At 39.6% G+C, this 15,153-nt stretch overlaps 1 protein-coding gene across 1 annotated transcript in view; it reads left to right on the forward strand.

Moving 5' to 3' along the window:
* The window catches only part of nav2b (neuron navigator 2b), a 98,646-nt gene that overhangs the window by 71,261 nt on the left and 12,232 nt on the right, over positions 1-15,153 (forward strand). The window contains exons 15-24 of the mRNA XM_058396719.1: positions 835-1,116; positions 2,702-2,862; positions 4,255-4,437; positions 6,986-7,038; positions 8,424-8,447; positions 9,579-9,653; positions 12,986-13,069; positions 13,627-13,738; positions 13,833-13,981; positions 15,074-15,153. The exon at positions 15,074-15,153 is cut by the window's right edge and continues 93 nt beyond it. Coding sequence (XP_058252702.1) covers positions 835-1,116; positions 2,702-2,862; positions 4,255-4,437; positions 6,986-7,038; positions 8,424-8,447; positions 9,579-9,653; positions 12,986-13,069; positions 13,627-13,738; positions 13,833-13,981; positions 15,074-15,153 — 1,203 coding nt within the window. The remainder of the gene's footprint in view (positions 1-834; positions 1,117-2,701; positions 2,863-4,254; positions 4,438-6,985; positions 7,039-8,423; positions 8,448-9,578; positions 9,654-12,985; positions 13,070-13,626; positions 13,739-13,832; positions 13,982-15,073) is intronic.

The following is a 15,153-nucleotide window of genomic DNA, read 5'->3' on the forward strand; positions in this document are numbered from 1 at the left end:
AGGGTCCTAGATTTAACCTTTTCTGATTTGACATCACCTTTAAAAAGCTGTTTTGGTTCTAAGCCATGAAAAGCATCCTGAGATCATCGACTGCTGCTTAGAAGACAGTATTCCCCACTATTTACCCTTCTAGACATTTCTTGGACTAGACCTTAGGCTAGATCAGTATCAGTCAAATGAACCAGTATGGTAGAAACAATGTTTATTCAATTTGAAAAGAACCCTAGTCTATTTTCCTCTGTGGTGCAGTTCTTTAGACAGGTGACATAGCGGTTCAGGTATATTTGGTATACAGGTATATTTCATTTGGATTCCAGACTAATAGATGTGAAAGCACCTGTAGAGATCTTTGAATCTTTTTGATTTTTTGTCTGCTTCAATTAGCACGTGTTCAGTCACTGGTAGAAGGGGGTATGATTGAAGGTGAGAGTGGGAGTCCAGTATTTGTTTAAGCTTTGACTGATTACTTTGTGGTGAACCAGAAATACGATAGGCTGATGTTATCGACCAGGCAACTCATGAAGTAATGAGAAAAGGGGGTCTCTTTTAAACTTATCTGTCCATGTTGTCTTTCTTATCTTACATTTTACTTTGAAAGCCAATGGCCTTGTGTACAGCCTGCATATAAAGAGCCAGAGAGACCTCTGGACTGTGTGGTTTCCCTATAATACCAGCTATAATACTTTTAACTATTGCACATTTGCCAGTTTAAGTTCTGGAGATGTTTAATTTGAATATGTAGTGGTTCAGTTTCAGTTCTTATATTCTATTCAGTTCTAAGAAATTCACACTTAATATCCCCCATTTCTTTCCTATCTACTGCTTGATCACAAGACTCTTTGTGGGTAAACCAGGGACCAAACCAACCCCCATCACCACCTCTGACAACACGAAGAAATCCACTATAATCTCCAACCCACACACAATGCAAACCTACACTCTGGAGGCACCACCAGTTAGTACCGGAACCACACATGATCTCCTGCATGGGGAAAATCTACCAATTATGCAGAACTCAACAAGCAGTGACAGCATGAAGGTGTCTCTGGGCAAAGAAGAGATGCTTTCGGCATGCCCTGACCGCCCTGGAACCATCCGGACTGGGCAGGCAGACAGGTGAGGCTTAGGATCCATAGATTTGAAATGTGTTTTGAAGCTAATTGCACAACAACAAAAAAAATCAGCAGCCGTCTACCACATCGATCTGGGATACTGGACATGCAAAGAACATTGTATAGTGTAGGGATGTAACACAGTGACATGTATCTTTATCTCGTTAGCCTTGAAAATATCTTATGTTATCTTTGTTGAATATCTTTGACTTATGTATCTCAAACAGTTTCATAACCTCAGGTACATCATTTGCGTTCATAATTGGTCTAACCTAGAGGACTGTGTTTTTTGAAGTCCTGCTCATATGGGTAATTTTTTTGTACCTTCCTGTAATCATTTTAACAAATTTACTTGGTTTCTGCAAATATGACCACACTAGTAGCCTAATTTAAACCACCATGACCTTGACCAGGCAGTTACTAAAGAAGAATGAATGAAAGCTGTAAATTCATGGCAGGTTAAGAAATGTGGTTATATTTGATTGCTTGCTCGAAAGCAACCACCACTATTTTGCATCCAGCGCTATTCTCAACCAAATACCATGTGAATCTTTCTGGCACAGAAAACAGTAGTGTGCCTCATATTCGTATCTATGTATCTGTTTAGAACAAATGATTTGTTCATTTAGAATAATGTATGCATATTGATTTCCCTAGTACAGGGCATGTGTCAGGTTCTGGCCATAGAGCTGCTATTGGCTGGAGATTTTAGTTGGTGGTCTGTTTCTCAACCCAGCACACACACTACCATATCAGTTGCACTGCTGTGCTTAGAATAAACCACCACCCACATACTAACTGCTTAGCGGTGGTCCTATGGTGGTTTCTTGTCCACTGATGGACAGGGTGTATCTCTATATATAGTGGTACCTGAAAGACAGGAATGCTGTTCCTCAACGTCTTAGCCCTCATGATTATTTGCACAGTTTCTTTTAATTTTTGGCCATGTAATGGACCCCTATGACATGCTATATCTTACGTTTTTCATGTAAACTTCTTTAATCTGTCTTTGTTTGGTCTTGGCTGTACATGATGCTGCATATTCTGCACTAATGATCCATTCAGGTGTTGGCGCAATGAAAAAACATCTTATCTTACAATTCCTTATCCTCTTTTCCTTTAAATCCCTTTTTATCTTCCTCCATCATTTTTTTTGTTTATTTGACATTCTTTTCTTCCTTGTTGTGTCTACGCTTACCCCTGCACCCGATAACCCTTTTTCTTCTCCTGATGTTAGCCCTAAATTCAGCCATAACACCTTGCTGAAGAGGCAGGACAGGTAAAAGTGTTTGTGTGTGGTCACACCGGCTTGCTGGTCTAAAAGCTTGCTTGTGTTTTGTGTATATACTAAAATTTGTGCAACCGGAATGTCTGGCTTTCTTGTTTACGAAGCTAACAGAAATGTGTGTTGTAGTGAAAATGATAAAAAGCCTGTGGAAGTTGTGTAACATTGTGCTGGTTCGAGTGCAGGCCCCTGTCCTGGAGCTACCAACTTTGTGTTTCAGACTATTTGAATATGTGTGTGTGCGTGTGTGTTTGTGTGTGTGAGACTGTACTGTACCTGTCCAATCAGTGTGTTATTTCATTAGGTATGCTCACCTGCCTCAAGGTCGGGGCACAGAGGACGCGCGTGATTGGCTGAACTGTCATCCAAACGGTGGAATTCAGGACTCTCCAGGCTCCTCCCCTTTTTCACCTGCATCCACCCTCAGCTCACCTTCTGCAACACGCTTCAACTTCACCAACATCGGTACACATACCGAATTTATACACATTTAGGGAATTATTTTTAAAACATGTAATATATACCACCAAACATTTTCATTTCGCTTCATAGAGCACTTAAAGCGATTAAAGGACCGGTTTGTTATTTTTGTTCTCAATTGCCTGCCAGGTGAACTAAAGCTTAAGCAATAAAAACATTTAACAAGCCTTACTTTACCTCCAACTGACCTCACTTTCTTTGCTGGAACTATGTAAGACTCGTGAGATGCCTTTATGGGGTCGATCGTTTGTTCTGGCTGCATACCGAGCTCATGTTAGGGCAAAAAAAATGTAAATGAAAGCCTGCAACAAAAAGCAAAACAAAATCAATTGCAAGAATGCTTTTAGGTTTTTTGGACCAGAGTTCTGTTTGATAAACTGAAGGATCTTGCAGAAACTATGCAAAAGTGCTGTGTCAAATTCATAGACCACCCAATTGTTTTTAATGGAGTGGTCATTGTTAATTATTTGGTGGTAAACAAAAAGGGTGAAAATGTGCAGTATATTAATTCCTTTAGTCATGCACTTTGTACCTATTGATGCAGATCAATATTAAAGTTCACAAATCACAGATAATATATGTACACATTCCACACCATTCTTATTAAACACCGTAGTGTGACTTATTAATAATAACAGTAATAAATAATAATGATATAAATAAATAATAACAGTTTATACAGGACATATTTTATCCTAACACTCAGAGTGAATCATTTTCAGTTGTGACACTTTTCTGCTCTATATTAATACATAATAAATAAATAGACCTTTGAAACTAACTCTACATCAGATACACTATATTGGCAAAAGTTTTGGGACATCTGCCTTTACATGCACATGAATGTAATATGGAGTTGTCCCGCCCTTTGCAGCTATAACAGCTTCAACTCTTCTGGGAAGGCTTTCCACAAGGTTTAGGAGTATGTTTATGGGAATTTTGACCATTCATTCAAGCGCATTTGTGAGGTCAGGCACTGATGTTGGACGAGAAGGTCTGGCTTGCAGTCTCCGTTCTAATTCATCCCAAAGGTGTTCTATGGGGTTGAGGTCAGGACTCAGGACATTGCTTTGTGCACTGGTGTGCAGTCATGCTGGAACAGGAAGGGGTCATCCACAAACTGTTCCCACAATGTTGGGAGCATAAAATATCCAAAATGTTCCTTTGAGTGGGACTAAGGGGCCGAGCCCAACCCCTGAAAAACAACACCTGAATTCAGTGATTTGGAGGGGTGTCCCAAAACTTTTGGCAATAAAGAGTATTTCCACTCAAGATATTTAGGATGCTATATGCTGAAAGGGAACAGAAATATCAACAGATTAGACAGAGGACCTCTTGGAGTAAACTCTGACCTCTATGATAATACTATCCTTTCAGGCAGTCCCACCATGACCGCGCAGATAAACCTGCCAGCCATCCGGCCCTCTGGCAACCATGTCAATCAGGACGGACCACATGAGCAGCATGGAGAGTCTCGTCTACGCAATGCCACAATCACTCTGGTGGAGAAAAACCGAACCATGAGCACGTCCGTCTCTTACCGTGAGGCGCTGGAAGAAGGTCAGACCTCTACCTTTAACCTACATAGTTCATGTCTAAGGGTACTCCTTTGTCTAGAGATAAATAGAAATTTGACTAGACACATTCATCACACATTCGGTTCATTTATGTGTATACAAATAGTGTACTCATTGTGTGTAATTGTAAAAAAAAAATTATATAATTCTGGAATTTTCCAGATGTTTTGAGATAATCTTCCACATCTGCAGGATATGTGTGATTAGTATTTCACTCATTCTAATAAAATAATAATTTCATTTCTAATAAAAGTCTAAGCGGTAACCTTGTTATTTGTAAATGAAGTTTAGAAAAAGAACATAATCTGAGTTTATTAATAATAATCTGTGCTTATTGCGGTTATTAAAGTATGAATAGTGGAGCTCTTTCTCAGAGTGAACATTTTTAAAAGAAAAATTAGTAACTAGTGTTAAATGGAGCAAATGTTTGAACATTAATAATGGCTAAACAAGATGACCCATGCTCCAAACCTCCGGTTATTTGTAGTTGTGTTAATGTTTGCTAAAAGTGCGCTAGCGTGTGCCAGTATAAACTCAGCTGTGATGAAATGAAGGCAAGGATTTTTGACTGATGAGATAACCGAATATCCAGAGAAAACAATGAATTCCTAAGCACCGCTAACAATGCTGGCTTATTTTTATTGGCTTGTCATGGAGCAGACAAAAATCTGAATGTTTACTGTTGTATTAAGTGCAGCGCTAGTCACTCTGATCGCACAGCACTGACCTGATTATAATGGATGTTTACATTCTGTCTGTGCCCATAGTTTATCAACCTCAGACAAGTTTTTTTCCCCCTGCACTGACCCTGTCTAGCCTTAGCAGTGAAAATGACAACAATTTACAAATGTGACCTAAACATTTAATATCATATTAGCTTAATTAGCTACAGAGTATTAGGCATATTTAGGAATAACTTTTGAAATCCTCTATGAAATCCTGTCAAATTAGCTTAACCTTAGCTAGCTATTAATGACTTTAACAGCAAAGGTTATAAATATGGCTTACATACACACAGACATTTTGCTCATATTAGCTACCTGGATAGCAATAAAAATGAATAATACAAATATTTATGAATATGTCTGAATGATTAATGGCAGATTAGGTTATGTTTAGCTAGCTAGCTATTGAGGATTATGGGCATTTATGAATCGTTTGGAAATCCTGTCAAATTAGCTCATGTTAGCTAGCTAGCTGGCGTTCACCATAAGCTTGGGTTAGCCAGATTATTTTAAAATCCCTACCTCACCTTGCTGGCTAACACTGTGAAGCTGTGAAGATTATTAAGACTTAAAAATCCTCTCAGAAATGCAGTCAGGTTAGCTCATGATAGGTGTCTGGCAGGATTAGCAGAGAAATATGATTTAAGTACTGTGAGAAATCTTGTCAGTTCAGCTCATATTAGCTATAGCTATCTAGCAGTAACAGTAAACTCATGCTACAGTGAAGCGCTTAAAACCTTTATAAATATGACTTTTCAGAAATAATGATCTTAGAATTAATGACTTACAGTCCTTTCTAGTTACCTCACATTAGCTGTCTGGTAGCATTAGCAGTGAAGTTTATAAATATTTATCAGAATGACTTGCAGAAATCCTGTCAGGTTAGCGGACTGTAAGTCAGCTAAAATTAGCAGTCAAGTTTTAAAACAGACGCTGTTGCGTGATTCAGTCCTCCGTAGCCGAGAGGCTGATGGCGGGTTTGAGGTTTCGTGAGGTTGTGCAGATGCAGATGGATTAGCTCCTTTCCAGCTATTCACCTCTCTGTCATTTTCTCTAATGGCTGAACAAATCCTGTAACTCGACTACACACAGAACTACATGCTCACTATAACGCCTATTTATTTTTACTGATTGGACGACTCGACTTGGCCAGCACGCAGCCTGATAATAAACAGATCTGATTTCAGTTTGCTATTTTCTCATAAGTTTTAGTTCGTGTTCTGATTTCAGAACGTTGCCAAGACCACAACCTTATCCTCCTGTGTTTAGTTACTCTCAATGAATCAAACCCCAGGCTCGAAAAAAAAAAAAATCTAAAGTTTAAGGCCGTATCGTGACTCGGCACTCTCCTGTCGCTGTGTCTCGCCATGCTGAATGAGCTCTTTTGTTCTCTCCTTTTTATTAAAATGAAAGTGTGCTTTCTTATCGGCTTGTTAATCTGCGTAGCCGCCTCTGAAGAGAGGGTTTATAAACCCTGTTATTTCAGTCTCTGGTTGATGATGTCATTTGGTCTGCTTAATTGGGAAGTTTCCTTTGCTTGGCCATATGATATCCATTTTCACGGTGATGTCAAGACCCCCCCACGTACACAATACTCTCTAGATCATTACTAAGATGGAATTTTAATGCACTATCATTTTCCAGCTAGCAGCTGACTAAGCACCGATGTACGTCGTCACGAGCCCGCATGTGGTAGCCTCTATTTAAGCTCCCTCATGCTTATAGAATTTGTCATGAGATGAATGTTATCAGGCATTTGGTCTTGATTCTTTCACTTTATTTATTTGTGCTGACTTTGTCTTTCAGTGCATGGATCTTCTCTGTCTCTGGTGTCCAACACGTCTTCTGTCTACTCCACGGTGAGTCAACTTCTGTTCAAACATGTCCTAGATAAGTGATAATAGATGTGGTTGTATGTAAAGAGTACATATTGTACAGCTGATAACAGAACATATCTCTAGTGATCTATCATTTGTTACACTGGAAAAGGGTTCTGTGGGCGTGGCTTCGGGAGAAACACTGAGGCATGTGGTTATGTTTGTTTGGATTATGGGTTCTTAAAAAAAAAAAAAACCTAGCGCTTTAGTGCTGCTTTAGTTTTCCACAGGAGTTTCAAGCCAAATATTCAGTCATTACATCACACATAAAAGACATTCAAGATTTAAGTTGGTGTTGTGTGTAAGCTAATTAATCCTAGTATATAGGAGGAACTAATTAGGTAATAGTAATTAGAATGAAGTCATTAAGTGTATACATACCAAATAAACACTGGTTTTGTATACGTCAAGTTCTGGCCTTCCGGCTATAGTATATGGCTGTGGTATATGGCTATGGTCCATAGATCAGGTCTATAGTTCTGGGTCTATAGTTCTGGTCAATAGTCATGTCTATAGCTCTCCTTCTGTAGCTCTTACCTTTAGTTCTAGTCTATAATTCTAGTCTATAGTTCTGGGTATATAGCTCTGGTCAACGGATCATGTCTATAGCTCTCCTTCTGTAGCTCTTAGCTTTAGTTCAGGTCTATAGTTCAGGTCTATAATTCTGGTCTATAGCTCTTGTCTACAGTTGCAGTCTACAGTTCCAGTCTATAGTTCAGGTCTATAGCTCATAGCTCTAGTCTATAGTTCAGGTCTATAGCACCTGTCTGAAGAAAAATATGCTGGTGACCGTTAACCTACAGACCATACTTGTCTACTGAGCAACAATAAATAAAAAATAAATAAATAAATAAATAAATAACAGTTCAGATGTGTAATCTGTGTCTACTTTTTGTACTGATTTGTCCATGCAATCACTATATGTGTGTGTAAATCCAAGTATACCTGCATTTATAACCTTAAATATAATATGTTTCAAAATTCTCCTACAACATTAGCCTCATAGCCAAAGTGCAATACTAATGAACCCGAGTCTATACTCCAAACATGACCTTACCTGATCTTTATTAAAGATACGTGGAAAATGTGTGTAAAGGAATAAATCATACAAGTAAATCTATTCCTTTTCATCAGGTTCAGTCTTACAGGGTTACATCTCACCTCTCATAATGTAATAAAAGTGTTTTCTGCTATCTCGCTTGTTTGTACATGTCTCCAGGGTGAAATCTAATCCATTTAATTTCCCGTTAAGGCAACACAATGAGATCATGTAATGAAGAGTTATTCTACTATTTCATTAAGTAGGCCCAGTGGGTAGAAATTCAACTCTATAAATAATCAGTGTCTCATTTTTCTTTCTCCTCAAGCCTGAAGAGAAATCTCAGTCAGAGGTGAGATCCTTAACTTTTCATTATTATTATTATTAATAATTATTTCTTCAATTACTGCTGTTAAGCATGCTGCCATTAAAACATTGTTTGTGCGTTATTGGGTGTTAATGTGTCATACTCCCTTTCATGTAGCTGTGTGACTCCTTAATATCTCCCTCTTTATAGTATTTATATTAACACTAGCTGACAGAAACTATGTGTTTCCTGGATTTGTCTAAGTTATTGAAGCTGGAGCCAGTACGAGCCTCTAATCCTGACCCTATTATAAGCGGGACATTAAAGTCCAGACCGAAGCTGTAGACATTTTTATAACAGATTAAGAATCTGTTTGTAGATCAGATTGAATTCATTATATATACAGTGGAACCTCGGCATACGAATGCTGTCCATTATGAATTTTCACCTTAAGAATTGAAATTTTGCAAGAAATTTGCATTGACATCCGAAGCATTTTCAGCATACGAACGAACCGAACGCCGGCTGTTGCGCGTACGTCCGGGAGCTGTTCAAAACTTGTTAGGGTCAGTGGAAATTTTTTTTCAGTCAGTGAAAGCTGTGTGAAAGAGACAACCCATGATACCGACATCACCTTCAGCATACGTTCAAAAGCTTGGTGAATTTTGGGGTGGTTTTTTTGTTGACAGATTGGGGGCGTGGGCGTTCTGTTCTATTTTTAGCCCAAGCTTGGTGGCATGACTTCCTGTTAGGAGCCTTGACATGGAATGCTTGGCTTGGGTCATTTCTTTGTAAGCAGCCATACAGTTTACATACGCTTCATATTGGGAATATTGGTCATATTTTTGGGCGGCTGGAACGGATTATCTGCATTTACATTATTTATGATGGGAAAATTCCTTTCACAATACAAACTGTCACCTCATCCAATTAACCAATTAAACTTAAATTAAAACTTAACTAAAATTAAATTCCTATGCCGAGGTTCCACTGTATAGTAATCGACATTACAGCTCAGATGCTGTTGATAAATACCACAATGCAGCTGAATTCCTGAATCTCTTTGGATGCACAAATTGATGCTTAAGCTTTGGGTTTCATTTTTAAACATCACTAGAAACATTTTAGTATGTTATTTATTAATATGCGACCGAGTTTTTTCTGTTGTTTTACCAGATCCGAAAGCTCAGGAGAGAGCTGGAGGCGTCTCAGGAGAAAGTGTCAACGCTCACCACACAGCTAAACGCCAACGTGAGTACACACACACACACACACACACACACACACGGAAATGCATGGATAAGAGTATCTCCAAAAAGTATATCATCATCTGGTAATATAGGGGGTTTTGTGGTAAACATTCAGTCTCTTATCCGCCTCCTTTGACGTTAACACACAAACCCTCTTTGTTGTGTTTTTATTTGTCACATTAACGCACAAGATTCAGACAGATTTATTACACCTGCACCTTATTCCACCTTCCTACCTCAAACTGCTAGTTTTGCACTGGTCCATTAATGTACAGTTAATTTTTCCATCTGCACTGAATGTAGCATTTGTAATATTTCTTCTTGATTAGATTTTTCTTTGTCTTTTTGTGTCTATTCTCAGAGTTTTTTAACCTTGCTTTACACTACTATGCACCAATACCAGGCTAATTCCTTGCACATGTAAAACCCACAGTACTTGGCAATAAATCTGATTCGGATTCTGACCTCTGAGTTCCTGGAGTACACAGTGACATACCAGGCTCACATCCAGTCTCTGGTGTAATCCATCAGCTACACAGTGTTAATTTGAAAAAAATATTAATAATAATAAACAAAAATTTTATTCATAACTAAAAAACCTGTTTATCCGTTGAACCCCGATCCGTTGGTTGGTTTATCAGTCTCAGGACTGAAAACTCCCTCTTACCACAGACACAAGGATCAAACAATATTCCCCTGAAAACATTTTCCGCCCTCATTTCTTTCACCCCAGTGCTGTAAATGTTGAAATGCCTCCTATCACCCAGGGCAAGAAGAGAAAACACACACAATGTACCCAGTGTTACTTGTTGGCCTCATCTCCTGGCGGTCTGTAAGAGTTTGCTTTCGGTCGTCTGAAGCATGACACACACAAGCGTGCCTAAACACAACACGCCTCTCGATAGTGTGAGATAGGATTGTTGGTGTGTCAGTGTACGTGTGTGTTTGTCTCAGGCCAAACCTTGTTTGTTTAGTACATGTTACCCATTGTTATACCAGCCTTCTAGCACTTTCTGAGCTTTTTAAATTTGTGGGTCAGATTGCATTTGTGAGTTTTCTTAGTGGAAAAATCTTTTGGCCAGTGAGTAAGTGGATTGTCCAGTGTGCTGCCCAGTCTCCTAGTTTCCTCAAAGCTAATGGGAACAAATGGATTTTGGTAGGTAAATGTCTTAGCTATAAGCTGTAGTGTTCTGTAGCAACCCAGGTAAACATGATACAATATACACTGATCGGCCATAACATTATGACCACCTGTCTAATATTGTGTTGGTCCCATTTTTGCTGCCAAAACAGCCCTGACCCGTCGAGGCATGGACTCCAACTAGATCCCTGAAGGTGTGCTGTGGGATCTGGCACCTTGATGTTAGCAGCAGAACCTTTGAGTCCTGTAAGTTACGCAAAGGATACTTTTGATAGATACTGACCACTGCAGACCGGGAACACCCAACAAGAACTGCAGTTTTGGAGAAGCTCTGATCCATTCATTCATTCAGTCCGCAGAATGAAAATCGTCTTGTCAGACATTTTTTTTAGCTGTCTGAACAAAGGAATGATTTAATCACCGCAAGTCTGATATAAAATGAGTCAGGACTCTGTTGGCTTTCAGTCTGTTTTAGACGTGTGTTTTTCCCTCTGTTGGATGACCTGAAAGATTCACGTTTTGGATGTTTATGAACAAACATTTGGGGCATCTCAGAGAGCAGAAATGGGTTTAATATCACCATTTACCTTGAAGGCAGAAACATTTGTGTGGGAGAAAAAAATTCATTTCTTATATGAATAAATTGCACCTAGTAGTCTAGATAAAAACAGAAATACTTACAAAACGCTACAAATTCTTAAAGCTCTGAGTGTCTACTTTCATATGAACCACCACTGTGGAGTGAGACGTGACAAAGACATTCAGTCATCAACATGGACACAACCAAATTCCACTTATTTTCTGCTGAGCCCATTTTAATATTAACTGTGGGTTAAGGGCCTTGCTCAGGGGCCCAGCAGTGGGGGCTTGGTGGAGCTGGGATTCAAACTCACAACCTTCCCATCAGTAGGCCAACACCGTAACCACTAAGCCACCACATCTCTTAATGATGATGAACTCTTCTGCTAGTGTGTGTAGTGCAGCGAGTGTACAGTATATGGCTGGACAACATGGTGTTTATTTTAAGAGGATTGTTAGTGATACTGAGGTAATTTGTGGAGATGGAAGTAATTTGTTTGCTTGTTTTTGAAATGGGCGGAGTCGGAAATTGTACTCCAGCCCACCACTAGAAGGCCTTTTTAAGATTTTTTAAAACCCAACCATATACTGTATACAATTACTGGCAGTTTACACATTCCATTAAAAAAATACAGGATATGTTGTCAATAAAAGTAGTTTCTTTTTCTGCTTGTTAAACCTACTCAGGTACTGATGAACCAGCTGATACTCCGGCTATGTATTGTTCATTTAATGAATGCGGTTCAAGGAACTGTTCAGTGGTCGGCGTGAGGCTTTTGGCTGGTTCTGTTTTGTGGTTTGTGTTTGTTTTTCATTGCGAGTTCGAGAAGAGTTTGAGGTGCATACACAGGGCAGAAGACAGGGCCGCGTTGTGAACGTCGCCTGATTACGAAAACAGAATTTCTTCAGCAGCTCGGATTATTAAAGTAAACATGTTCAGGAGAGAAAGGAACGCTCTAGCAGTCTGTACTTATTTTTTCTTCTTTATGTCAGGGATTATCATTGATATCATTGTGTCATGGTTATGATGAATTACAGCACTTGACTACATTACCCATCAGCCCCTGCATTGGCAGGAATAGCTGCTGATGCTCTGTTGGTCAGCTGTCCTGCACTATGTTAAGTGGACATGAATGCTGTCATTTTGCTGACAGCTTAAGGCTGTTCATTACAAGACAAACTGTTCTTTGTGAGAGGACCGAGTGTGTGCTGGTACTTGCTCAGGCAGGTTGCTGAAGGTTATCATTTCCCAGAATGCTCCTGTTGCTGAACACACCGAAGTCTGTTTAGAAGGACAGGGTCAGGACGAGTGTGTGTTGTTGTAATGTTGTTCCAAACCATGTTGTGATAGATCTGGTTGTGGACCAGTATTGATGACAACAATAATGTGTGTGTGTTTTCTAAATTTATTGTATGTTTTGCATACCATATGCATATGTGTGTAACAATATATGTATATACTGCTCAGACATAAAGCTTGGGTTACATTGTGTGTGTGTGTGTGTGTACTTTTATTGTACATGTGCATACCGTATGCTTTTACATGTATTTACTGCTCTCACTAAGCTTGCGTTACAGTACATCTGATGGTGTGTGTGTGTGTGTGTGTTCAGGCTCACCTGGTGGCAGCATTTGAGCAAAGCTTGGGCAACATGACAATCAGGCTGCAGAGCCTAACCACAACAGCAGAACAGAAGGTAACGGTGTTTGTTATTAACTGTTATTAATATCACAGCACTGCTGAAGTCTGGATCCTGAGAGGTAAACTTAACAGTCATCATTTTGTGGAAGGAGTCTCCAGTGTCAGAGCTCTGTGTCCGAGATAAAACGGTCAGATTCAGGTTCCAGGACAGGCGGCTTTGTGCTTCAGCTGGGCGGGTTTATTATGTTTTGTTTGGTGTGGGAACAGATGTTTACAGCTGCTATAGAGTAACAGAAAACAGGAACTAACATGTTTTAGAGTAAACTAACATTTTAGAGAGTTTACAGCAGTTAATGTAACTGATGTTGCATTGCTGGAAAGTCAAGCGTGCCTCCGCCATTTACTTCGGCTCTCTTCTGATGGTCACATGATCGCATCGACGATAGTGACATCATTAGAGGAAACATAATACAACACATTGCTGCAGTAATTCAATTCAAGGGTATAGATAACAACAGTTGAAGTGTGTATACATTTTATAGTATAAAATGTATATAGTGCTATTACACATAAAGCTTGAGTTAAGCATGGTGTGTGTGTGTGTGTGTGTAGGACACAGAGCTGAATGAAATGAGGAAGACTATTGAGCTGTTGAAGAAGCAGAACACCGTCGCTCAGGCTGCCATCAGCGGAGTCGTTAACACCCCAGAGACCCCGAAGAAAGGTTTAATCCAATGTTGTGGCAGATCTGTTTGTTTAAACGTGTATTTGTTCTTATTTTTTAATTAAACTCTCTCTCTCTCTCTCTCTCTCTGTAGACTCCTCCAGTGGTTCTCCTCTCCCAACATCAGCAGCAGCTTCAGACCTGCAGATCCAGCGCCAGCCCTCCTCAGACAGCGTGTCGAGTCTCACCAGTCACTCCAGTCTGGAGCTCGACGCCAACAGCAAGAAAAAGAGGAAGAACTGGGTGAGCCTTCATCACTCCTCCAACTCACATCCTTCTTCTTCTTCTTCTTCTTCTTCTTCTTCTTCTTCTTCTTCTTCTTCTGGCTGCTCCCCTGCATCCTTGGCCTTAGTTTTCTTCTCTTTCCCAGTGGCTCCATCCTCAGTGTTTTTAATGGTTTATAATACATACGCATGTTCTTACTGTGTTAACTACAGAGGATGTGTGTGCATGTCGTAGCTTGTGTAAATACCCAAGTCTGTGTTGACTGTTGTACAGTGTCCTTCTGTCTAGAGATGGATAGATAAATGATTTATTAGGTTTGTATGAACTTCTGCTACACTCTTCTAGAGACAGCTGTTTCTCTATAGACGTTACCCTGATTAAACAATGAACATTTTCTCAAAGCCTGAGGTGACTGTGGCAAGGATTATAGTCTTACAATATTTATCTTCCTGATTGCAACTAGAAAAATCTCACCAGAAAGGCAATAGTTTATAGAAATATAATTACAGTCGATGTGTAACACAAGTATTCATGGTTACATTTTATTACACAGGTATTAGAGAGTCCTTACAATGTAAGCCAGTTTATCCTAACTCTGCTGTTTCTCCTTTCTCCGCGACTTTTTGTACATCAGCAGCTCTGTTGTTAATCGTGATCTCGCCAAAGTTCACTAAAAAAAAACAAGAAAAACACCCACAATGCATTCTTCCATTCTAACATAAGCTCCTAACGGCTCCAGCTTAAACGTGGTATTCTGAACTTTTCTCGTTTTCTCTGCGCTCGCCTCTCATCGGATAGGTCTGTGAGGTAAGTTCTTTCTCATCTGGCTCTTGGCACTGAGATTTAGATCATGATTGATTACTCACCGTCGAGCTGTTTGTAAATCCGACAAGTTTGGGCAGTTTTATGTATCACACATGAGTCTGTCTTTAATGTTTCTGTGGAACGTGAAGAAATCCACGGTGTGTTGCAATGCTTGCGAAACAAGCTAACATCCCCAATTTGTTTGGTTTTAACAGAGTTATTAATTACACTCAACGGTTATTTATTTATTGCTGTGGTTAGGAATATTAGTTCGAGTCAGAATGTGCTGTATTCTCTCTCCTTCAGCTTAGAAGCTCCTTCAAGCAGGCCTTCGGCAAGAAAAAGGCACCGAAGTCGGCCTCATCTCATTCAGACGTCGAGGAGAT

The sequence above is a fragment of the Hemibagrus wyckioides genome, linkage group LG08 (assembly GCF_019097595.1).
Source record: "Hemibagrus wyckioides isolate EC202008001 linkage group LG08, SWU_Hwy_1.0, whole genome shotgun sequence".
Classification (NCBI taxonomy): Eukaryota; Metazoa; Chordata; class Actinopteri; order Siluriformes; family Bagridae; genus Hemibagrus; species Hemibagrus wyckioides.